General features: G+C 39.8%; 1 protein-coding gene across 1 annotated transcript in view; it reads left to right on the forward strand.

The window, feature by feature from the left end:
• The window catches only part of noc3l (NOC3-like DNA replication regulator), a 61,521-nt gene that overhangs the window by 25,306 nt on the left and 9,163 nt on the right, over nucleotides 1-27,052 (forward strand). Inside the window, exons 8-16 of the mRNA XM_060842375.1 lie at nucleotides 5,734-5,827; nucleotides 8,779-8,954; nucleotides 11,530-11,658; nucleotides 20,013-20,144; nucleotides 20,281-20,361; nucleotides 23,074-23,174; nucleotides 23,355-23,427; nucleotides 23,550-23,613; nucleotides 23,794-23,865. Of these exons, the coding sequence (XP_060698358.1) occupies nucleotides 5,734-5,827; nucleotides 8,779-8,954; nucleotides 11,530-11,658; nucleotides 20,013-20,144; nucleotides 20,281-20,361; nucleotides 23,074-23,174; nucleotides 23,355-23,427; nucleotides 23,550-23,613; nucleotides 23,794-23,865 (922 nt within the window). The remainder of the gene's footprint in view (nucleotides 1-5,733; nucleotides 5,828-8,778; nucleotides 8,955-11,529; nucleotides 11,659-20,012; nucleotides 20,145-20,280; nucleotides 20,362-23,073; nucleotides 23,175-23,354; nucleotides 23,428-23,549; nucleotides 23,614-23,793; nucleotides 23,866-27,052) is intronic.

Genomic DNA, 27,052 nt, shown 5'->3' on the forward strand with positions numbered 1-27,052 from the left:
CTGGGACTTGAACTCTGTGCTCCCAGTTCAGAGGTAGGAGCATTGCCACTGTGCCATAAGAGCCCTGTCTTTTCATCCATGTGGTCAGAATGTCGCGAACTGGGCTAATAGTTATTGCCCACCCTTAATTGCCATTTGAACATGGTCATTTCAGAGGGAATTTAAGATTGAGCCCCGTTGCTGTGGGCCTGGAATCACACAGGTCAAACCTGGAAAGGATGGCAGACTTCCTTCCCATTACTTCTCCAGTGATTGATGTTATATGACACTGATCTTAATACTAGATATTTGAATTCAGGCAGAATCGTGTTATTACAAACTGTATAAAGTAATCATTAATCCATCTATCTATAAAAGGGGATAAATCACCAGAAACTAATCAGGTGTACCCTAGTACTCTGTTGGAAGCTAGGGAAGTGATTGTGGGTCCCCTGCTGTGATATTTGTATTGTTGATAGTCACAGTTGAGCTGCTGGAAGCCTGGGGGTCGGCTAGCATGGCACCACTGTTTAAGAAAGGTGGTAAGGAAAAGTCAGGGAACAATAGACTGGTGAGCCTAACGTTGGTGGTGGGCATGTTGTTGGAGAGATCCTGAGGGACAGGGTTTACATGTATTTGGAAAGGCAAGGACTGATTAGGGATAGTCTGCATGGCTTTGTGCATGTGAAATCATGTCTCGCAAACTCAATCGAGTTTTTTGAAGAAATAACAAACAGGATTGATGAGGATAGAGCAGTGGACGTGATCTATGTGGACTTCAGTAAGGCGTTTGACAAGGTTCCCTGTGGGACACTGGTTAGCAAGGTTAGATCCCATGGAATACAGGGAGAACTAGCCATTTGGATATAGAACTGGCTCAAAGGTAAAAGACAGGGTGGTGGTGTAGGGTTGTTTTTCAAGGTTCAATGTCGTGTCCACTACTTTTCGTCATTTATATAAAGATTTGGATGTGAACATAGGAGGTATAGTTAGTAAGTTTGGAGGTATAGTTAGTACGTTTGCAGATGACAACAAATTTGGAGATGTAGTGGACAGTGAAAAAAGGTTACCTCCGAGAACAACAGGAACTTGATCAGATGGAGTTTAGATAAATGTGAGGTGCTGCATTTTGGGAAAGCAAATCTTAGTGGGACTTATACAGTTAATGGTAAGGTCCTTGGGCGTGTTGCTGAACAGAGAGACCTTGGAATGCAGGTTCATAGCTCCTTGAAAGTAGAGTCGCAGGAAGACTTTTGGTATGTTTTCCTTTATTGGTTAGAGTATAGGAGTTGGGAGGTCATGCTGTAGCTGTACAGGTCATTCGTTAGGCCACTTTTGGAATATTGCATGTAATCCTGGTCTCCATTCTATTGAAAGGATGTTGTGAAACTTGAAAGGGTCATAGACAAAGTCTTTTCTCTGGCGTGGGGGAGTCCAGAACTAAAGGGCATAGGTTTAGGGGGAGAGGGGAAAGATGTAAACGCACCTATGGGGCAACTTCTTCACGCAGAGGGTTGTGCATGTATGGAATGAACTGCCAGAGGAAGTTGTGGAGACTGGTACAATTGCAACATTTAAAAGGCATCCGAATGGGGGTATGAAAAGGAAGGGTTTAGAGGGATGTGGGCCAAGAGCTGACAAATGGGATGAGATTAGGTTAGGATAACTGGTCGGCATGGACGGGTTGGACCGAAGGGTCTGTGCATCCCTATGACTCTGTGACTCTATAACCTACTGCTTAACCTTCTCTCTGCCTTTATTCCTGATGAAGGACTTTTGCCCGAAACGTTGATTTTGCTGCTCCTTGGATGCTGTCTGAACTGCTGTGCTCTTCCAGCACCACTAATCAGAATCTGGTTTCCAGCGTCTGCAGTCATTGGTTTTACCTTATTACTTAACCTTGCATACAGTGCATGTTTTCATGATCAAGTAGAGTGACCTTGTTAAATTGTTGAATGAGGAATTAATATTCTTCACGACTCTAGAAAGGACTCACTGACTGTGTTTCAGAACCATGTCATAGGATCCTTTAGCCCCACCTGAGAGGATAGACAGGGTCTCGGTTCAATGCCCCATCCAAACGACAGCAGCTGCACACCTTCGGTACTGCAGTGGAATGCCAGTTTTCATTTTTGTGTTCGTTCTTGTGGAGGCTTGAAAGGTAGCATGCAGGAGATTGTGTTCTCTTAAGCCTACTAAGTCCTTCTAAGTAGAAGAGGTGCTCCTAAAGAGTGACTATAAAGCAACTTCATCTGGTGAGTATAATCATGACATTTTGTGCTTGATATTTTTTGCATGAAACTAGTAAACACCATTTTACTTAAATGGAAATAGAAGCCTGAAACTTTTTCACCTTCTGTGAATGCTAGCCCCAATTAAAGTTTTCAAAATGGCGATCCATACTCCTTTTGTCAGGATAAGGTAGGGGTATGAATCCACACGATTTATTTGAATGAGCTGTATTACACAGTAGCAATGGCCTGAATATCATATTTTTACTTGCATTCCATTATGGAGAATGCAGATTTTTGCACTGTTGTTGGATTTTAATTTTGGCCTATTCCGTTGTAGTAGCTAGGAGGCTCATTTTGTAACTTGAAACCAGTTGGATTTAACGCACATTTTATACATTTAAAAAAAATTAATTGCATCTGCATGGACTTCCTTTTTCCATTTATCAATGCATGTAGCTACATTATATTAGAGCTGATTGTAAATGTGCAATTGCGCTTCTCCCTACATACATTCTCTGGTAGCAACTTCCCAGGCACTGTTTTGATGAAATAGTATCTTCTTAATTCGCTGTTAGTTTAGGTTGGTTCATTGTGCATGCTCACTTGTGATTAAACAGAGTAATGTAGCATGGCGTGGTTACTACTAATTTGAGTGAGCTTTATGCTATAGGGACAAGAAAGACTCAGTTATAAAATTCAGCGTGTATTGCAGTCAGTTAAGAATTGGAAGGTCTGGCAAGCCAGCAGCTGGCTGTTAAACTAATGACAATAGTGTAGTGAATGTGGAGGTTGCATTTCATCCTTTGGTATTGAGGAGTTTGCTGTCCTTCTGAGGGAAAATATACTGGAAAGGTAAGTAGTTTTGAAAATCATTGACAACTAGACATGTTGCACCATGAGAGATTGCTACCTACTGTGTCATGTCACCCAGGTCCCTTCCATTTGACTATAAATAAGGAAGATCGCTGATATCAGAGGAAAATTCACTTGTATGTTTCTTGTTAGGAGCCATCAAACATGACAGCAATCTATGTTGGGTTTCTAGGGACATTGTTCAAGCACTTAAACTGTGGTTCGAACTAGATGCTGTTAAGTTGTGGTTGATGTGAATCATTGAACAACTATTCAGGTCTTCAGCCATGGTCCTGATATGGGGATCACCTGCCTTTAGAACACATGGTAGAAACAAGAGCAGACCATATAGCACATGTAGCCTGTGCTTCCATTCAGTCTGACAGTGGCTGACCTTGGGCATCAACTCCACACTCTTGCAGCCAAATATTTATTGGAACAGCATTGTGTTGCTCACAGAGAAGAGCTCGGAATAGAGGGTGCTTGGAAGCAGGATTCAGTTGTGCAAGATACAGATATCTTCTAAGAACATTATATAATATTCAGCAGATCATCACTGGAGGAAAGACCATTCAAAGAATTTGCCAGAGCCACACAATGTGATGCAGTGGCATTTCAACTTGTGAATGAATTGACGTGGCTATCAAAACAGTTTGCATTAAGTGCACTAATGTGCAACTACAATATCTTGATCCAAGCAAGTGACTAAATGCAATGATCCAATAAATAAATATTGTCTAAAATGCTCACAGAATCACAATATTTCATTGATAGCTCTAAACAATGTTCTGGTGAATTGGCATCAGTATGTCAGAGGATTTGTTTGATAACAGTTGAAATTATGCATTTTGCAGAGGCCAAGAGAGTAAACCGAAGGCTCCATATCTATTTAGGATAATGCGTTTGTTGGAATAAAGAAGGTTTTGGCTGTTGTAGACAATGATATTGATGCTGCTGCAATCCTTCAATTTATTCAACTGCGATGTGGCAACCTGGACAGCAGATTTCCCAAATGGAATTGCTGAAATGGCATGCATTAATTAGGCTACAATTGTCAAGACCACTGATTATGAATTCAGAAAAGAGAGATTTGTGCAACTGATACTGAAATATTTCACTTTTATACCGAACCTTGAAGAACGTATGGCCACAAAGATAAGTGAATGATGTTCTGATTTCAAGTATATTGTTGTGGAAGAAATCTGGATGAGTTCCATTCAGACATTCAGTGATTTAGTGGATTCTGTCCTAAAAGCTGACTAGTTTCAGTAAATGGGTAAAAACAATGACTGCAGATGCTGGAAACCAGATTCTGTATTAGTGGTGCTGGAAGAGCACAGCAGTTCAGGCAGCATCCGAGGAGCAGTAGTATAGTTTCAGTAAATGTCCATTCTCCTGGACATTTATGTAACATTTCAAGCTTTAAGTCCTGACAGAGTGTAGATTTAGTCTAATGAATTCGATTAAGTCTAAATGCAGAAATAGATTGAAATAGATCATTTTGACAAGTAGTACATTTCATCTGGTCAAACTATCAACCTGGATACATTATACAATCGTTGAATGACAAATAAAGATAGATGTAAAAAAAATGCCAACAAAGGAATGAAGCAATTGCCATTGTCCTATTTTGATTGTGTCTCAAACAAGATCTATGCAGCATTCACCGCTGAATGGATCCCCAGATTTCTGAAATGAGTAAACAGTTTTGTTTGCTTCAGCAGACAGAATACTTGAAACTGTAAAATAACATAAATGCACACATGAATAAACACATTGCAAAAGTATTTCTGTATGACTTCTGTTCAATGGAAGCTCTGGTTTAAATGTACCACAAAAAATTAGCGTGAATATTGGATGCGAAGTTCGGCCCTAATTCCGATTGCTAATATTCATGGCACCAAAGACCGATAAGATGCAACTTGATATTTCTGTAGTCAGTTACCAGCTGAACACTGATCAATAAAGCTGTGTTTTATAATATATTTCTATACGTAACTAATGAAGGTGCAGGCATTGCAAATATAATATTTCTCACTTAAAAGGGTGTCAGCTCAGTTGGCTGAATAGCTAGATTGCAATGCAGAATGCTGCCAACAACATGAGCTTAATTCCTACACTGGCTGAGGTTATCACAAAGGATTCTCCTTCTCAACCTCTCCCTTTGCTTGAAGCATGGTGATCCTCTGGTTAAACCACCATTGGTGGTCTTTCTAATAAGAAAGCAACCCTGTGGTCTTGTAGCATGATGGCAATTTCACCCATAGATTATACTTGTGACTATTTGTCGTATATGACCATAAACTGGCTTGGAAGGATTCATCATGTAACCTTCATTTTGGTCCGTTCAAAGCCACATAGTGTTATATACAGTTTTGAATGTAACATTGTAAAGTGTCAAACCGTAAGGAATAAAGTAAATAATTTCCCTAATTTTCTGATTGCCAGTCCTATTGATGTATTCCTTAACAATTCTACTGTAATTGGTCTGAGGAGATTCTGTTGAGTTCCTTATACCGCACTAGTTGAGATTATCTTGCTTCACTCCATTTATTTGCGACTTCAGCATCATTGCAGCAGTTAAAATGCAGTCAGTTAGATATACACAACACTGGCGTGCTGGGGGAGAAATTGCAAGATATAAAAATATTGTATCTTTTATTTTCAGGTTAAAAAAGAAACCCAACACCTGAGAGAATTTGAAGAAGGTTTAGTATGTCAGTACAAATTTTACCTGGAAAATCTTGAACAGACAGTTAAAGGTATGTAATGTTTACAGTACTGTAAGATACATTTCTTCATAAAATTACCTAAATTCTTAATTATAATTATGTCAGAGTGCCAGCTATGGCTTAGTTGATAGCATTTACTGCTCTGAGTTTCAAGGTTCCTGTTTCAAGGCTCCAATTGCCTGCTCAGCTTGATGGAAAAGAATAACTTGGCACTATTTCACAGAAGTGAGGGGAGTTTGCTAAGTACAAATTGGCAGCCACATTTCCTACATTATCATAGTATCTTCAAAAAGCACTACATTGTCTGTAAAATGCTTTGAAACGTCTGATGTTAATGAAAGTACTATATATCTGCATTTTTGTTTTCCTTTCTGAGATAACTGCTAAGTCTTGTATATTGACAGAAAAATATCATGCATAGCTGTACTTTTAGACCCACCAGACCAGAATCTTACCACTTGGAACAGAATGAATATGTACATCATGTTCAACCAAACTGAAATTGAATGGTTGGTTCACCTAGAGTTGCCATATTTAATTGGCCAATTTGCTGTTTTACTGTGATACAATTAGTCCATTACATAATTTGTTATCCTATTTCAGCTAAAGGATCTTGTTTCAAATAGTAGAGTTCCATCTCTACAGAGTGTTTTAATAATCCCTTTAAGGTTCAAAGCAAGTTGCTATTCTATAAAAAGATGGCTTTCCTTCCTTCCAGTTTTTCACACTCATTTAACACGTCTGAGTTTTAGTATTATAATGGATCTGTTCAAACTCAAACCAGTTTCTGTTATTTACTAATTCAAGAAATTTACACTATTGTAATAGTAAAGATTTAAATAAAACCTAATACCTTAACAGCAGAAGGCCTTGCATCTTCACTTCCCCGCTCAAAATATATTAAAGGCTGCTAAAAAATATAACAACTGAGTACTCCATACCAGAAAGATAAGTGTGTGTGTGTGTGTGTGTTCAGGATTAGGCAGGATTAGGATTATCAGACATTCATGTGGAACGGACACTAACTATCGTCAATATATGCATAAAATATATGTAGAATAGCCAACTAGCCGCTTTTAGTTCCTTCCTGTTGTATTCTTTTTTCAGTTATAGAATATCACTTCCGAATTCTATACTCCTCTTTCCTCTGTAAAAAAGGGGAAAGAGATACTGTAACAATAAGTTGTATCCTTGCCATGTTTTTTATAGAAAGCATCCCTTAGTCCTTAACATAGGAAAAGATGAATGCTGAGCATCATTTGGAGAATAGTGTGAGATGGTCCCAAGTGGCTCTTAAAATAGAATTTCCATTTTAGATGATTCCTTTCAAGTTCAAAAGCACTTCAACCAGCTGATTGATTGGTTTTGAAGTATAGATGTTTTTGGAGCAAAATAATCTAGATAATAACTGGACACTGATCCATTTGTTTTGTTTAGGGGTGATTAGTTGAAGAATGAATGTTGACTGGGACTCTGGAAGCTCTCTTCTTCAAATTGTGACCTGAAATTATGATTAATTCTTTTGCATTCCCCATTATAAGCAAGCAGGGTCTCAATGTAGTCCAAATGACAGCAACTTATTTAACTGCCTGTTTCCACACATAATATTGTTTATAGCATTGTTAGATTTGCAGCTTAGTCCTGTGTTAAATAGGACTGTGTGGTTATTTGTTGTTTGATTCAGCCTGAATCAAGAATGGAGAAAAGGACAGAGCTAGAAGTGAAGGTTTGGACTTTTGGTAGGCAGCAAGTAAGAGTTCTTTGGTCCTCCTAATGGTAATGGGAGGAAATTCTGAATATGCTGCAAATTGATATCAGTAGGCACTCAAACAAAGATGCTGAGGAATCATAGAATCCTTACAGTGTAGAAACAGGCCATTTGGCCCAACAAGTCCACACTGACCCTCTATCCCTGCCAGACCCATTCCCCTACTGTATTAGTCTACATTTGCTCCAACTAATGCACTTAGCCTGCGCATCCCTGAACACTATGGACAATTTAGCATGGCCAATTCACCGAGCCTGCACATCTTTGGACTGTGAGAGGAAACTCATACAGACACTGGGAGAATGTGCAAACTCCACGGTCATTCACCCGAGGCTGGAATCGAACCCGTGTCCCTGGTGTTGGTGACTTACCAGAGTGATCTGGTGGAATCCAGATGAGATTTGATCAGTGAATTGTGTCATTGGAGCACCGAGAATTAGGTGATAAGTGATAACACTTCAACACTCTTTGTGTTGACATGTTAAACCTGTTGATTGAAAGCAGTGAGTTGTACTTGCTGTCTTGCTATTATAAAGTGTCCCGTGTTTGACCGGCCTTGATCATTTCCCAGTGGCTGACAATATTTCTTCAAAAGTAACAGAGCATCCACAAGAAAAAAGAAGTTTATGGTAGTGAAAGTTGCATTTGACATTTGTTTGTGGGATACGGACATCGCAGGCGAGGCCAACATACATGATACTTAAGAATCAAATACATTGCTATTGGTCGTGAAAAAGATGTATTGTTATGTTAATTGACAGTGGTTGTTACATGGTTTCCCTTAGGCTAGTTTTTTAATTCCAGAATTTTGTTTTATCAAATTTCACTTTTTCCATCTGCCACAATGAGATTCAAACCCACACCTACACAACATTAACCTGAGGCTCTGAATTACTAGCCCAGTGATGTTACTATTATGCCTCCTCCTTCCCTGTATAACTATAAAATTCAGATTTATAGCATTCCAAACTCATTTCAGTAAAAGCCTTTCCTTTAAATGCCATGAGTGACTGGACAAGTTAGCTGTTCAGTTACTGTTGCTAAAATGTGCTGTTTTTAATCTGTATCTAAGCAAAAACATTGTGTTGGTCATTGTCATAAAAAATAGAGAAGAGTGAAGGATAGCATTAATAAAGGAAGCCAGTTGAATATAGCTTTTATTGCCATTTAGCCAGTTCTAAATTTAAGTGTATTTTCTTTTTTCTACACACAGATTGGAAGCAGATGAAGAAAAAGAAGAGTGATGTTGTTTCATTAAAAGCATACAAAGGTCTTGCAGAAGTAGCTGTAAAATGTCTTTGTGAACTATTAGTGGCTTTGCCTCATTTTAACTTCCATAACAACATTGCTCTAATGGTTGTTCCACTTATGAATGATGTATCAAAGAAGGTAAATCTGTTTTCTATGTATATTTCTAATTTGTTAAAGTCCAGTGATGCATAATGATTAAAGTTTAAAAAAAATGTTGACTCCACCAAAATCTAAAACACCTAATTGAAGATTCGCGCCACTCCATTCACTGTACCCAAGAATTCCTGAACACCATCAAAGACACCAAGATAAAAACATGAAATAACGGTCTCCTTTCCATTAACGTCGATCTGGCCAAAGAAACACTGGCATCCCTACCAGGAAAACCAGAACTACCAACTTCATCGGCAAAGACAATATCCTCAAGCCAGTGGACCTGTGCCTCAGCACCCACTTCACTTTCAATAATAAAACCTAGAAACAAGTCAATGGAACACCTGTGGGATTACAATATCGGAGTTCTTGTGGAAGCAGTAATGCAGAGACTTGAACAAGCTGCCCTCCCATCTATCCAACCCAAACTTCGGATCTGTTATGTAGATGACACCTTAGTCATCACAAAACGGATCAAGTTAAAGGAAACATACGACACCATCAACAATATCCTGACAGGCATAAAATTCATAAAAGAGGAGGAGAATGACAACAGACTCCCATTCCTAGATGTGACAGTTGAACATACAGTCAACAGAGAGCTTCAAATCAGTTCTATAGAAAAACAACGCACAAGGACCAAATACTTCAAAATCAATCATTCCAACATCCACAAACAGAGCTGCATCAAGACATTATTTCAATGAGCTACATCACGGTGCAGAACCCAAGATCTACAAAAAACACAAGAAAAATATCAATACAATGTTTTCAGGAAAAACAGGTGCCCAATAAACACAAAATACCGAGTCCTCAGAAGCAAACCCAAAAAAGCAGATACAATGCAACCAAAAGTTACAGCCACATTACCTTATGTCAAAGACATATCAGAAATGACTTCCAGACCACTCAGATCCCTTGGCATCATGGTAGCCCACAAACCTACCAACACACTTAAACAGTGACTAATGAACCTAAAGGATCCATTAGATAACACCAGCAAAACTAACAAGATACCTTGCAAGAACTGTAAAAAAATACTACATTGGACAAACTAGCAGGAAACTTGCCACTAGGATACATGAACACCAACTGGCCACCAAAAGACACAACCCACTATCACTTGTTTCTGTATGTACAGACAAAGAAGGACACCACTTTGACTGGGACAACACACACATCCTAGGTCAGGCAAAACAACGACATGCATGAGAATTATTAGAGGAATGGCATTCTATCCAGAACTCCATCAATAAACACCTTGATTTAGATCCTATCTACCTTCCCATGAAAAGGGAGAAAAGGAACTGGAAATGACATCACCCACCTTAAGAAACCAAGATTTTCAGTGGGCTTCCTGTTCATTTGTTGGAACTTTAGCAGAAGAAGCATGGAGATATCAGGAAGATGTCTTCCTGTGTCTCCACTGCTCTACTGTTGAAATTATGCTTGGTAAATAAAAGAACCCAGTGGAAGTTCAATCCTTTTCTTAACAGAAGTTTTCAAAATGTGATTTGATTTTTATTATCTCATTGTGTCGGCTTCATGACCACTTCATTGATTTTCTTGTGATTCAATGCCAGCCATTTATTGATCTGAATTTACTTTAATTTATCTTGATATGTGTGTAGGAGGTTAAGTTCACAATTTTACTTCAAATGCACAGTTTCAAGTAAGTTTAGTATAGAACTTACGCTGATGATTTCACTGTTTTTTTCAATGTAGCAACAGCCCTTTTCTCACAAGGATGTGCAACCTTTCTCCTTTGTCAGCCATTGAGGTGCACACTGTGGAGCAAGGCACGCATATGTTCCCATTAGTTTGCTTCAGTTTCAAATACTGATTTTGATGTTCTGATGACTGATTTTTCCACCAGTGGAGAAAAACAACCAGTGCTTAAAATGTCCCTTACTAAATGCAGGATCGAGTTACATGGACTGGAGAGTTCCTTGTAGCTCTTAGCCTGTGAAAAACTTGGTAGAATTTATTTCTTAATTACTTTATCAAAATAGTCGCAGAAAGTTATTCCTCTGGATTGTTCAGTTGACTGCTTAGTTGTTTAAAGATACCTACAATAAACAAAAAAAAATCAGAACCTTCACAAACATGAATAAATGAATAATAATTTAGTTTTAATCTCATGTCAATATCTTGTGATCGTGATTGTTTCAAACTTGTATTTTTTAAAATATAAAGCCCTCTCATACATTATTAATGTAATACACATCCTCCATTATAATGCAGGTTTGAATTGTTTTGAAGATACTTTTGCTGATCTTAGTGCTGCACTGAATAAGTGAGTTGTGCAGACTAGTCAATCTCAGTTTTAATCTGTTGAATTAACTGATTTCGGCCAAAGTAATGATAGTAGAGGTTGTTTAATAGTGGAACTGGATTGAGGGCCCTAATAACTTATTGCTGCTCCTGATTGGTGTGTTCATGTGGAAGTGAAACTGATCTACAGTACGATGATATGAAAATCCCATTTTATCTTGTAAAATTCTGGGATGGGTTGTTTCATGTTTCTTTGAAATGATGCTTGACCGTGTTGTCTCTTCAGATTTCAGAAATGTGTTGTGGAGCTGTGGAAAAACTTCTTAAGCAGGATAAAATTGGCCAGGCCTCCCTTGCTGTGGTCAAAATAATTTCTGGACTTGTTAAAAGCAGAAATTATGAGGTCAAACCAGAGGTAGGTTCGAATGGGTTTTAAGTAATGAGAAGATTTTGGTATCATATCATGTATTGCAGTTGCAACTTATGCTGTGTTCTGAATTGAAAGGACACCGGTACAAACATGGGTTTGAATTTTTCAAACACTTTGAGAGGTTTGCAAGTGCAGAAATAGGAATCTATGTGAGCAAATATCCTGCATACTTCTGCCTTGGCACATTTCTAGGGTAGGGTGGGAAAGTGCACTAGCTGCTTTTTAACAAACGTAAGCGGCCCATTTCCAGTATTAAGGCTCCAGTGAAAGGCAGGTTTGCAGCCGCAGCCATTTTCCCAATGGTGGAGCTTGGCTCCTCCACTGTGTGAAAGCTGCCAGCTTGAAAGGAGATGACCTCTGCTGCTGGCTGGGCAGAGGCTTGTTGAAGTTAATGGTACTGTGCCTCAACTATTGGCCAAATACATAAACTGACATGTTGATTCCCCAGATCAATTAAAATGGAAGGCTTTCTCCTCCATTGATATATCTGCTGGCACAGATGCCAGTGACTTTATGCTTGGTGTGACCGCTGTCAGTCACCTTCACATTGCAACATCTTCATTGTCCACTGACTGCTACAGCAATGCCCACACTTTCTTCGTGGGACTGTAAAGGTGGAATAAGTCTCTGTGATTGTACTAGCAACAACAGATGTCTATCCTAATGTCAGAGGCTGCAATCTCCAGCTGCTGGGATTGTGGGCTCCTGATTTCCATTTGTTTCCTGTTTCATAGTGTTAGGTGCATTAGTCAGAAGGAAATGGGTCTGAATGGGTTACTCTTCGGAGGGTCGGTGTGGACTGGTTGGGCACTGTTTCCACACTGTAGGGAATCTAATCTAAAGCGCTCAACAAAATTCTGCCAATGAAGTTACTTTCAAAGAAATTAAGCTTTAAAATTTAAAACTGGTGATTCTTTCAGTTATGAAATTCAGTTTTTAAAAGTTTCAGACAAATTGCATTTGGGAGAACTGCAGCGCATTTTGTTTGACTTTCTAAATCTGTTTTATATCTGTTATATAAACCATAAGACTATCAGAAATAGGAACAGGATATACCATTTGACTCCTCTAACCTGCTCCACCATTTAATAGGATCGTGGCTGATCTGATATTCCTCATGTCTACTTTCCTGCATTTTTTCCTATGACCCTTGATTCCCCGACTGATCAAAAACGAATCTATCTCAGTTTTAAATGTACACAAGGACATGTGCTCCCATAATTGTCTGAAACACAGAGTTCCAGAGTCACTCGGCTCTCTCAGAGAAGAAATTCCTCCTCATCTTAGTCTTAAATTAAAGCCCCTTTATTCTGAGACAAAGCGCTGTAATCCAAGACTTTCCTGTGGAGAGACATTCTCTCAGCATTTGCTGTGTCATAATTTGCCCTTAAGAATCTGATGACATTCAATAGATGTGATCTCATTGAAATATAATGATTAGAGTCCCTTTGTTCATTAGAAAGTCCCTCCAAACCGGGGTTCGTCCTAGTCACCCTTCTCTGAACAGCCTCTAATGAAATAATGTCTTTTCTTAAATAACGGTACTGGTACTGTTTTTCATTCTCCCGATGTGGTCTCACCGATATCTTGTACAGCTGCAGTAAGACTTCCCTATTCTCATGCTTTAACCCCTTGAAATAAGAGAGAGCATTCCATTAGCCTTCCTGATTACCTGCTGGACCTGAGTGCTAACTTTGTGTTTTGTTTACAAGTACCCCCAAGCCCATTGAGAATCACAGAATCCTACAGCACAGAGATAGGCCCTTTGACCCAAAAACTCCACCTACACTAATCTCGTCTCCCTGTACTTGGCCCATATCCTTCTATTCCTTTCCTATCCATGTATTTGTCCTCATTTAAATGTTGTTATTGTACCCCACCTAAACAACTTCCGCTGGCAGCTCATTCCATGTACATACCACCCTCTGTGTAAAAGTGTTGCCCCCTCAGATTCCTTTTTACTCTTTCCCTTTTACTCTTTGCTCTCTAACCTGAAACTGATGCCCTGTAATCCGTGATCCCCCAAACCTGAGGAAAAAACGGAGTGTATTCACCCTATACATTCCTCTCATGATCTTATACACTTTTATAAGATCCCCCCTCAGTCTCTTACGCTGTAAAGAAAAATGTCCCTATAACTCAGACCATTGAATCTTGGCAGCATTTTTGTAAATTTCTTCTGCACTCTTTCCAGGTTAATTACATCCTTCCTATAGCAAGGTGACCAAAACTGAACACAATACTCCCAAATACAACTGCAACATAACTTCCCAACTTCGATATTCCATGCCCTGACTAATGATGGCCAGTGTGCCAAAAGCCTTTTTCACTGCCCTGTCTACTTGTGATTCCACTTTCAGAGATGTATGCACCTGGGCTCCAAGGTTTCTCTACTCCACTACACTGCTTAAGCCCCTACCATTCACCATGAAACCCCTACTTTGATTTTCCTTCCAAAATGCAAGAGCACACACTTATCTGTGTTAAGCTCCATATGTTATTTCTCGGCTCACTTCCCCAGCTGATCCTGCTGCAATTTCTGATAACCTTCCTCACTGTCCGTGATACTGCCTATTCTAGTGTCATCTGCAAACTTACTAATCATGCCTTGTACATTCTCAGCCAAATCATTGATGTAGATAACAAACAGTAATGGGATCAGTACCCACCTCTAAGCACTCCACTAGTCACAGGCCTCCAGTCCGACAAGCATCCTTCCACTATTACCCTCTGCTTTCCATCATCAAGCCAATTGTGTATCCAGTTTGCCAGCTCCCACATGACCTAACCTTCCAAGGCAGCCGATCATATGGAACATTATCAAAGGCTTTACTGAAATCCATATAGACCACGTCTACCGCCCTGCCCTCATCAAGCTGCTTGGTCACTTCATCGAAGAACTGTGAGGCATGATCTCTTATGCACAAAGCCATGCAGACTGCTCCTAATCAAGCCCTGTCTTTCCAAATGCATATATATCTTATCTCAGAATCTAACTCTATTGCTACCCTCCAGTCTTCCAGGACCTCATCCATGGCTTACGATGGTGCAAAAATAGCAGCCAGGACCCCGCAATTTCTTCTCTCGCCTCTTGTTGTGTTCTTGAATATATCTGGTCAGGGCCGGGAGATTTATCCACCGTCGTGCATTCTAATATGTCAAACAGCACCTCTACTGTGATATGAACTGTCCCCAAGCAATGACCACTAACTTGCCCAAGTTCCCAAGTCTTCGTGTCTTTCTCCACAGTAAACACAGAGGATAAATATTCATTGAGGACTTTGCCCATCTCCTGCAGTTCTACACATACATGTCCACTTTGGTCTGTGAATGGTCCTTTTTTTTTTGAATCTAGTTATTCTTCATCCTTTAAGAAACTTAAAGAACCTCTTTGGATTCGCCCTAATCTTCTCAGCCAAGGCATCCTTGTGCTCCCTTTCCGCGCTCCTGATTTCCTTCATCAGTAAGCTCCTGTATACCTGCATGGATTCTCTTGGTCCCAGCTGCCTGTACCTGAGCCATGCATCCTCCTTTTTTCTGGTCAAAGCCTCAATATTTCTTGTCATCTAGAGTTCCTTATTCCTGCCAACCTTGCCCTTTCTCACAGAAACATACAGATCTTGAACTCTAGCTGTCTCACTTGCAGGAGGTCCCTTTGCCTGCAAACAAATGACTGCAATCAACTCCTGCAAGCTCCTGTCTAATTCCATCAAAATTTGCTTTGCCCCAGTTTAGAACTTGAACCTGTGGATCAGTTTTGTCCCTCTCCATAACTATTTTAAAATTAACGGAACTGTGGTCACTAGCCCCAAAGTGCTCCCCTACTGTCACCTGTCCTGCCCTATTTCCCAAGAGTAGGTTGAGTGTTGCCATTTGTTTTGCAGTTTTTCTCTATTTAAAAATGTGTTGTTTTATTTTCTCATCTAAAATGAACAGCTTCATATATTCTCACATTATACTCCCATTTGCCAACATTTTGTCCACTTAACCATCAGTATCTCTCTGTAAGCTGTCTGTATCCTCTCGCAACTTGCCTTTCCACCTATTTATCTTTTTTTATGTTGTCTGTGAATTTGGCTACAGTACGTTTGTTTCCTTTCTCCAATATCATAAAAACTTTCACCATCTGCCATGGTGAGGTTTGAACTCATGTCCAAGATTCTGGATTTCAAATTCAGTGATGACACCACTGCAGTACTGCCTTTCCCCTAAAAACAGAAAATATTCAGGCTTTAAATGCAAATATATAATTTACTTCAGTAAAAACAAAGGCAAACTTTTGATTTGTCAGATCAGACTCTGGTTGTGTGACTGGGACAGCCATATTCTGTTCCAGTCACACAACTGGCTCATTCCCCCATTGTTGATTGATCCAACCTTAATTACAATTTCTAAATTCAAACTACATTTTGTAAGTTACTACAAGGCACTTATTAAGACCCGTAGTGAAAGAATGTTTTGCCTACAGATACAGGAGGGTGTTTAATTTACTAACTTTTGCATTTCTTTCATCTTGTCAAAAAAAAAACTAAAAGATTCTCCAATTTGCCTGTGGGCCTTAAATGGGTTATATGTTAGTGAGTGTCAGTGAGTTTAGTTGCATAATGGACCCTATAAGCACTGCTGATTTTCAGCATGTTTCTTTAAGATTGCATTTTAAATGCTTGAATTGCACATTTTCAGGCCTACATTACTTCGAGAATGTCAAGGATACCTTGTTATGCTGTGCAGGCATAAGATTTGAATTATGAGAAGTGAATTATGGAATTATAAAATGCCCACAGCAGAAGAGAGGTCATTGTGTCTGTGCTGGCTCTTTGCAAAAATAGCTCACCCAGTCCTATTCCCCTGCTTTTCCTCCGTGGTCCTGCAGATGTTTTCTCTTCAGCTAATTATCAATTCTCTTCTGGAAGTCCTTGGATCTTCCTGCACCATGCAGTGAGGCACTGCATTCCTGATCCTAACCACTGACTGTGTAATAAGTATTTTGTCATGTCACTTGATCAGTAGCTTCAACTTATGGTAGGATAATCTGAATATATTATCTAATAAGTATAATAGGATTGTTGCAGGCAAATTGAATTTGAAAGAATAAAAGCAACAGCATCCAAGTTCTAAAGAGCTTTGTTTTTAGAGTGCTGGTAATGAAATTATATTTATATGCATTTATATTCAGAACATTGTTCAAATAATATCTGCATGGCAACGTTAGAAGTTGCTTCACCTCGTCAGCTCGAGATGGAAAATTACTCAGTTACCATGGTTGCTCTCATTCTTATTTAAAATATCTGGGAAAACAGGTTTTATCTCCATCTGCGTAGCCTTAATGGACATGGAAGGTGCACAGAAACAAATTGATGGGAATAATGAACTAAAGATAGGCATAGTGAAATTTAGGTGGTTTGGGTGCTTTACTGCATCATACAATTCTTAATATGAGCCATGTTGATTCAGTAGCAAGTAACATTATAATCCTAAAGTGTACACATATGTCGGCTTCTGGAGTTTGCTCCATTCGAGTATATCCAAATAAGCTCTTATGGAGTAAAATCAGAAATTGTTGGAAAAACTCAGCAGATCTGCCAGCATCTGTGGAGAAAAAGCAGTGTTAACATTTCGGGTTCAGATTTTGGGAATCTGGGACATGAGGTGAAAGAGGAGACTGAGCAGGAAATAAAACCAGAATCTGAGGCTTGTACAATTACCTAGGATCCCGGAAAGTGAGGGGGGAGACAGCAGTAGAGTAAACTCAGGGATTAGCAACAGTAGGGATAAAAGGGATATTCTCAGGAAAAACCTTAAGTTCATTGGTTGGTAAGTAACTGCTAATTTGAATACCTCTTCTAAGTTGTTTGCAGATTAAAGGTAAGTTAGAGAAATAGTTTATCGATTTTAAAAAAGACAAGAAAGAAATTTAAAAATGAGTTAAAAATTAATTTAATAATTTAACAATGCAGGGCTAGGCGATATGTTGTATCTGCATGATGTGTCGAGGTGATGGACCCCATTGTGGTTCATGGTCACCAAATCAAGTGATGGTTGCCTGAGGAGCTGTGGCCCAAACATTGATAAGCTGGAGCTTCAAGCAACACATTCAGGAGAGGGACAGTTGCATGGGGACTGTGTTTCCTGAAGCAGTCATACCGTGTAGGTTAAGTACTCCAGATTTGATCAGTAGTCAGGGACAGGAGGATATGACTAGAAGTGAGGCAGGTAGAAGAATCCTGACCTTCACATTGGTTGAGCCTCAGCTCTTGACTTTGTGTAATAGGTATGAGGTGCATGCTCCCTGAGTGGATGAGGGAAAGGATTGGGCAAACTGATCACTGAACCATGATATGGGAGTTCATTAAAGCATGGGGTGCAAAGAGAGATCTGGTGGTGCTGGAAGCTTGTATAATTAGAAGTACAGATAGCATCCTTTGTAAGCAGAATTGAGAGTCTCACACGGTGTGATACCAGCCTGCTGCTAAGGTAAGAGTCATTTCTGACCAGAGGTTATTAAAAGGATATTGGAGGGGGAGGGTCCAGTTGTTGTGGTTCACGTTGGGACCAACAACATCACATGTATAGCAAGAGGCCATGTTTGGAGAATATCTGGAATTAGGAACAAAGTTAAATAACAGGATTTAGAGTTCTAATCCCTGGATTATTACCTGAGCCACATGCAAACTGGCGAAGAGATAAGAAAATTAAAGAAGTAAGCATGTGGCTGAAGGAGTGTTGCAGGAAAGAGAGGTTCCATTTTTGTGGGACACTAGCATCAATTTTGTTACGGGACGGAACTGTATTGAGACTGGCTCTAACTGAACCGATGTGGGATCAATGTTCTTGTGAAAAAGCGGAATGAATTCACAAGGAATGGGGTGAGAGGAGGTGGTGGGGAAGTCGGTACAATTTCAAAGTCAAGTAACGGCAAAGTAAAGAAGCAGTCAGAAATATTGTTTCAGGTATGGCAGGGAATATCAAAACTGGGAAGTATATACATTAAACCTAAAAAGAAATAGTAAACAGCTGAATAAAACATCAGTGCTAAGGGTTATAGTGTGTGATCCAAATAAAAGTTCTATAAGTTCTACATGCATGGGGTTTAAGGAGTAAATTAAGTGAGCTGCAGCACAAATTGAAATTGGAGATGATGAGATTGTAGCCATTCCTGAAACGTGGCTTCAAATGGTCTGGATTGGAATTAAATATACCAGGTTATAAGGTTTACAGGATGGACAGGAAAAATCACAGAGGATGTGCAGTAGCGTCACTGTTTAGAAACCAAATTACTTCAGTGGTGAGGGCGGATATAATGGGGGAAAACATTCAGTGGAGACTGTATGGGAGGAACTAAGGAGCAGTAAAGAATCTAAAACTGTAGTAGATGTTGCATGCAGGCCATGGTAACAGCTCTGAAGTGCTAGATTGAATAATTAAGCAAGTTGTAGCAAAGCCAGAGTAGTATTAATGAGTGATTATAAGTTTTGAGAGATTAGGAGAAGCAGACAAGTTCCTGTCAGAAAATAATAAATTTCTGCAGTGTGTTCAAGACAGTTTCCTACAGCAATACATGAAGGATGTAACAAGGAGGCAAGCAATATTGATTTAGTGATGAGTAATGAGCCAGATTTAATTCGCAACCTAATTGTGTGAACATTTATCAAATAATGATCGCAACATGATCGAGTTCAATGTAGCGTTTTAAAGTGAAAAGCATAGATTCAGCTAGTAGCAGTTAAGTTAAAAGGAGAGTTTGTACAAATTCGGCCTGTTTTCTCTAGAATTTAGAAGGTTAAAGAGTGATCTGATCGAGGTTTTCAAGGTATTAACAGGAAAGGACAGGGTGGATAAACTATTCCCACTGGTTAGGGAGTAGAACTAGACTGCATAGTCTGAGAATTAGGCACCAGCCGGTTCAGGGGAGATGTTAGGAAGCCCTTCTCCACACAAAGGGTGGTAAATGTTTGGATCTGTTTTCCATAAAAAAAAGCAGTAGATCTGAGATAACCTTTAATACATTTGCTGGACAAAGATTTATGGGCCAATGGCAACTATATGCGATGAGGCCATATCAACCATGATCTCATTGAATGGTGGAACAGGTTTGAGGGGCTGGGTAGCCTACTCCTGTTACTATGTTCACGTAGGTCTGGATTTCTCATGCTCCTTTTGTGTTTTGTCAGCAGGCGCACCTACCTGTTTTCTCAGCATGTCCATTTAATTTTGCTGAATCCATTTGTATTTTACTTTCATTGGTCTTCCCTGGTAATTAGTTCCACACCTTGTGATGCAAAATATGTTTGAATTTCCAATTCCAATCTGTTAAAATGCAATTCTGTTGTTTCAATTAGGTGCTTAAGACATTTCTTGCGTTGCGAATTAAGGAAGTAGAAGTTAAAAAAGATTCAGAGGATATTGCCCCTAAAAAAAGATTCATGACATACAAAGAGAAAAGGAAAAATCTTTCCAGGATGCAGAGAAAGGTAATGTTTCCACTGTCTAGTCTTCCTTTCAGCATCAAGCAACTGTGTGGGAAGTTTCTTTCAACTTTGTTAAAATAACAATTTTCTGAGCTTGACTCAAGTGGATCAAGTTTGTTTTAAAATCTTTATTTTTCAGTGGAAAAAAGCAGAAGAGAAACTAGAGAAAGAACTTCTTGAAACTGAAGCTTCAGAAAGTAAAGACAAAAAACTGAAACTGGTATGTGGTTTCTAGATTTCAGACCTTAATGTCTCTATGTATTTGACTTGCTCCTATGGAGTAAAAGCACACTGTCAAAATTTCACATCTAGCCAATCAGAACCTAGATTCACAATAAATTGCTAAAGTATTGAAATTTTAAACAAGGACTACTACAGTTAGAATTTGCAAACCACTTTCTTGTTCATATTGGTGGTGTGGCAAGGTCACCAAGATGATTTGCAATGTATATGATGCCACAGTAAATGCTGGAGTGATTGCAGTTGGACTGAAAGATGCTGCAGATAGTCACGACGTAAAACATTAAAGCTGAGCCACAAGTAGATGAGATATTTGTATTTGACAAACTGAAAATATAAATAATTATAAGGTTTTACTTGAACTTTAAAATCCCTCTCTTTTAATTATTCCAAAGCCTTCAGAGTAAAGCCCTGCATCAGTCTTGTAGGCAACCCAGATCTTCTGAGTTATTTATGTGTTTGCAGCCATTGGTTGGTTGGTATACCTGTCATAAAACCTTTGTCGTGTATTAAAGACTCTACAATTTGTTCAGAATGCTGTGTCTCCTAGGCAAAATTTAAAAGGCAACAATCTGTAGGACTGATTTCAAGTTTACCCTATTACAAGTTGTTTTTAAATTGGTGATCACAAGTTTGCAATATGCCACTGTAATTCATGATCTACCAAATCAGTTTCTGTTATAGAAGTCCTCACTTAATTTTGTGGCTGTGTTCCTGAACTTTGAGACTTGAAGTGAAATGATTTTTAAGTGAAGCATGGTTTCCTATAAAAATTGCTGTTAAAGTCAGAGTTAGGTTCCTGTGGGCATTTATTGCGCAGAAAGTTTACAGTTTGAAATATTGTTTCGTAAGTACACAATACTGTGTATTCCTGGAATAACTTGCAATATAAATTACTGAATATAAAAGAAGCACTGTACAGGTACTTCATGACTCTTCTGGACAAAACAAAACTTTGAAGAAGCTTCATAAATTGAAACTATGTGCTTTCCAAAATGCCCACATTTGTAAAAGATTATTTTGTTCTAAAATAGACAAAGTACTAAATATAATGGGTCTTGTGGTGCAGTGTTGGATACAGGTTTGTCCCACCCACCATAGTGGTGCTGTAGCTTCGCGGAAAATAAGACTTGATTTAAAACAGATTTTATAATGTAAATGTCATTACTACAAATAAATATTGAAAATAAATTCATGAAGTTTCAATTGATCAGGCTCCATCTAGTGGCAGAAGTTGTCAGTCGAGCTTTCTGCATTGACCAATTCTGTCACTAGATGGAGTGCCTCTGTGTGAGTTCAGAGCCACAGCCTGGCGAATGGATTGGCTTCTACGATAAAGTGAGCTGCCTAAGGTAAGCAGCTGATGGGAGGGAGTGCAAGATTTGGGAGATAGGGGAGGAAGCAAGGCTACTCTGGGAGGCAAGGCCAGGGCAACACCAGAGAGGGAAGCAAAACCGTACAGAAGAAGCAAGGGCAGTGGGGAGATAACGGCTGAAAATGTGTTGCTGGAAAAGCGCAGCAGGTCAGGCAGCATCCAAGGAACAGGAGATTCGACGTTTCGGGCATAAGCCCTTCTTCAGTGGGGAGATAATTCCATGAAACAAAGAAGATAAGAGCGAGAGGAGGCCATGTGGCCCTTCAAGCCTGCTCTGCCATTCATTGCGATTGTGGCTGATCATCAAACTCAATAGTCTAATCCTGCTTTTTCCCCATAACCTTTGGTCCCATTCGCCCCAAGTGCTATATCTAGCTGCCCCTTGAATGCATTTAATGTTTTGGCATCAACTACTTCCTGTGGTAATGAATTCCACAGGCCCACCACTCTTTGGGCAAAGAAATGTCTCCTCAACTCTGTTGTAAATGGTCCATCCCAAATCCTCAGGACTTGACCCCTGGCTTTGGACACACCCACTATTGGGAACATCCTCCCTGTACTACCCTGTCTAGTCCTGTTCGAATTTTATAAGTCTCTGAGATTCCCCCCCTCACTCATCTGAACTCCGGCGAAAACAATCCTAACCTAGTCTATCTCTCCTCCATAAGTCAGTCCTGCCATCCCCTGAATCAGCCTGGTTGAGAGCAAGAACATCCTTCCTCAGAAAAGGAGACCAAAGCTGCACACAATATTCTAGGTGTGGCCTCGCCAAGGCCTTGTATAACTACAAGAACACATCCCTGCTCACATACTCGAAACCTCTCGCAGTGAAGGCCAACAGACCATTTGCGTTCTTTATCGCCTGCTGCCCATGCATACTGGTGCACACAACTGGTCAACAACTGGTGCACACGCCCCTCTCCCAATTTACAGCCATTCAGGTAGTAACCTGCTGCCTTGTTTTTGCTTCCATAGTGAATAACATTTATTCAAATTACACTGCATCTACCATTGATTTGTCCACTCATTCAACTTGTCCAGTGTTAAGGTGAACGTTGGGACAGCCATGTTAAACCAGGGTTGAGTGGAAATGTGCCATAAAACTAAAACAGTACTAAAGTGAAATGATGTTACGTGGGATAACATAAAATGAGGATTTGTATGTTGTTAATTACTCACTTGGAAAATGCTAATGTTTAAAGTTAGTCATGTGCATGAATTGTTTCTACAAAGGTTGTTGAACTTTTGTCAATTGATTTTTCTTTAAATTATTTCCAAATCACGATTTTGCTAATGGGCTTTCTGTCTTGCTGACAGCATACTGAAATCCTGAATATTGTGTTTCTGACATACTTCAGAATTCTAAAGAAAGCACAAAAATCAGTACTACTTCCTGGTGTTCTGGAAGGCCTTGCCAAGTAAGGGAGCACGTTTGATTCATTTTTATATTTGACATTGTTTAAAATGTCAAATTTAAGTGTTTTATATTTTGCGATTAGACTCTTGCATCTGTCCATCACGCAGCCATGCCTATAATCAGCCATATTTTCGGTGTTCTTTCTACCTGTAGAAACTAACCGTACAAAATGTTTTGTCAGATTTGCTCATCTCATTAATGTGGAATTCTTTGATGACCTTTTGATGGTTCTGTATACTCTAATTGACTCTGGGGTGAGTGCAAGTTACTCCTATTACTGGAAAGATTTTATATCACGGTCAATGGTTCAGACAGTTTACCCTTGTAATGGTTGCTGTGTACCCCCTTCATTCTGAATTTCACTTTCTTGTTACAGAGTCTTCATTACAGGGAGTGCCTTCACTGTATTCTGGCTGCCTTTCATATACTTTCTGGACAAGGTAGGCACCTGTGAGAAGTCTTTCAGCTGTATTACTGAACTAAAGGTGGCAATTGGTTTTGTATTTCACAATAATGTATATCTTGATAGGGTTCTGTTTTTCTAAAACTGTTCATGTTGAAACTTAATTGTGGTCCAAGTCTATAAATTAAATCCTTCAACTTTTTGTTCTGTTCTTCAGGTGATGTGCTGAACATTGACCCAATGAAATTCTACACGCAACTTTATAAGATGTTGTTTGTGCTACATGCTGGTAATGTTAATTTTCTGGTTTTTAAAAAATTAAACAGCAAGTCTGTGACAAATCAAGTGTCACATATAACGTCCAAGCAGTTTGAATATTCATTCAATGCTTAATAAGGAAACTACATTGACAGGAACAGTCTTACTGATTCCTGCAGATTGCACTGTTACCAAATGAAAGACTTGTATGTGAATCTTTGAAGCCCGTTCTAGCTGTTACTATTAATCCTGTTACCTTGTTAACTGATTTAATTTTAGGGGGAGAAAAAGTGGCAAAATTGAGAATGTATGGAGTTCAGAATAATATTGTGATTTTGAGTTGGTAATTGTTTGGAAAGGAAGAAACAGGACAAAAATAAACATTTGTTTATTGATTAGTGGGACATTGAGTGGTGTTCTCCAGGCATTTATAGAGGGCTGTTACTTTTCACTGTGTATATTAATGACTAGGATGAAGGAAGCAAATAATTCTCTATCCAAATTTGTAAATGATGTTGAAGTTAGCAGTAAATTGAAGACGGATATACAGGTAAACTAAGAAGTAAAACTATGATAGATGCAGTTCAGTGTACAGAAATGTGAAGTGAGTCACTTTGAATCCAAGATAAAGAAACAGCAATATTAATGGTGCAAGCTTAGAATCTGCAGATGGGTGGAAATATGTTGGTATCTGTATACATAACTCCCTAAAAGTGTATGTACAAAAAGCCATCTGAAGTATCAAAAGTAATAGAACATAGAACATAGAAAGATACAGCGCAGTACAGGCCCTTCGGCCCTCGATGTTGCGCCGACCGAATCCTACCTAACCTACACTAGCCCAATAACTTCCAAATGCCTATCCAACGCCCGCTTAAATGACCATAAAGAAGGAGAGTTCACCACTGCTACTGGCAGGGCATTCCATGAACTCTCAACCCGCTGTGTAAAGAATCTACCCCTAACATCTGTCCTATACCTACCACCCCTTAATTTAAAGCTGTGTCCCCTAGTAACACCTGACTCCATTAGCGGTAAAAGGTTCTCAGTGTCGACCCTATCTAAACCCCTAATCATCTTATACACCTCTATCAAATCTCCCCTAAACCTTCTCTTCTCCAATGAGAACAGCCCCAAGTGCCTCAGCCTTTCCTCATAAGATTTTCCTACCATTCCAGGCAACATCCTGGTAAACCTCCTCTGCACTCGTTCCAATGCCTCCACATCCTTCCTATAGTATGGCGACCAAAACTGCACACAATACTCCAGATGAGGCCGCACCAGAGTCTTATACAGTTGCAACATGACCTCAGGACTCCGGAACTCAATTCCTCTACCAATAAAGCCCAGTACACCATATGCCTTCCTCACAGCACTATTTACCTGGGTGGCAACTTTCAGAGATCTGTGTACATGGACACCAAGATCCCTCTGCTCATCCACACTACCAAGTAGCCTACCATTAGCCCAGTAATCCATCATCTTGTTACTCCTACCAAGTGAATGACTTCACACTTAGCTACATTGAATTCCATTTGCCACATTTCTGCCCAGCTCTGCAACTTATCTATATCCCGCTGTAACCTACCACTTCCTTCCTCACTATCCACAACTCCACCGACTTTTGTGTCATCCGCAAACTTGCTTACCCAGCTTTCAAGCCCTTCCTCTAGATCATTTATAAAGATAACAAAAAGCAATGGTCCCAAAACAGATCCTTGTGGTACACCGCTAGTAACTGCACTCCAAGATGAACATAGTCCATCAACTACTACCCTCTGTCTCCTTCCAGCCAGCCAATTCCTAATCCAAACCTCTAATGTATCCTCAATGCCATACCTCCGTAGTTTTAGCATTAGCCTACCATGGGGAACCTTATCGAACGCCTTACTAAAATCCATATACACAACATCTACTGCTTTACCCTCATCCACTTCCTTAGTCACCTTCTCAAAGAACTCAATAAGGTTTGTGAGGCACGACCTGCCCTTCACAAAACCATGCTGGCTATCCTTGATCACGTTATTCCTATCCAGATGTTCATAAATCTTATCCCTTACCATTCTCTCTAAGACTTTGCCCACAACAGAAGTGAGACTCACTGGCCTATAGTTACTAGGGCTATCCCTACTCCCTTTCTTGAACAAGGGAACCACATTCACTATCCTCCAGTCCTCTGGTACTATTCCCGTTGACAATGACGACATAAAAATCCAGGCCAATGGCTCTGCTATCTCCTCCCTAGCTTCCCATAGGATCCTAGGGTAAATGCCATCAGGCCCAGGAGACTTATCTATTTTCATCCTCTCCAATATTCCCAGAACCTCTTCCCTGCATATTTCCAGGCCATCCATTCTAATCATTTGTGACTCCATATTCACATCAGCAACAGTGTCCTGTTCCTGAGTGAATACTGATGAAAAGTATTGATTTAGTGTCTCTCCAATCTCCTCCGCCTCCACACACAATTTCCCACTACTATCCTTGACTGGACCGATACCTACCCTAGTCATCCTTTTATTCCTGACATACCTATAGAAAGCCTTTGGGTTTTCCCTAATCCTACCAGCTAAAGACTTTTCATGTCCCCATCTCGCTTCTCTTAGCTCTCTCTTTAGATCCTTCCTGGCTACCTTATAACTCTCTATCGCCCCAACTGAACCTTCACGCCTCATCTTTACATATGCCGCCTTCTTCCCTTTCACAAGGGATTCCAATTCCTTACTAAACCACGGCTGCCTCACAAGGCCCTTTACACCATGCCTGACTGGTACATACTTATCGAGGACACGTAGTAGCTGCTCCTTGAACAATCCCCACATCTCATTAGTGTTCTTCTCTTGAAGCCTGTTTTTCCAATCCACACATCCTAAGTCATGCCTCACTGCATCATAATTTCCCTGCCCCCAGCTATAACTCTTGCCCTGCGGCGCACACTTATCCCTCTCCATCACTAAAGTAAAAGTCACCGAGTTGTGGTCACTGTCCCCGAAGTGCTCACCTACCTCCAAGTCTAACACCTGGCCTGGTTCATTACCTAGAACCAAATCCAGTATAGCCTCACCTCTTGTTGGCCTGTCTACATATTGTGTCAGGAAACCCTCCTGCACACATTGGAAAAACACCGACCCATCTAATGAACTCGAGCTATAGCTCTCCCAGTCAATATCTGGGAAGTTAAAGTCCCCCATAACAACCACCCTGCTACCTTCACTCTT

Source organism: Hemiscyllium ocellatum, chromosome 22 (assembly GCF_020745735.1).
Source record: "Hemiscyllium ocellatum isolate sHemOce1 chromosome 22, sHemOce1.pat.X.cur, whole genome shotgun sequence".
NCBI classification, from domain to species: Eukaryota; Metazoa; Chordata; class Chondrichthyes; order Orectolobiformes; family Hemiscylliidae; genus Hemiscyllium; species Hemiscyllium ocellatum.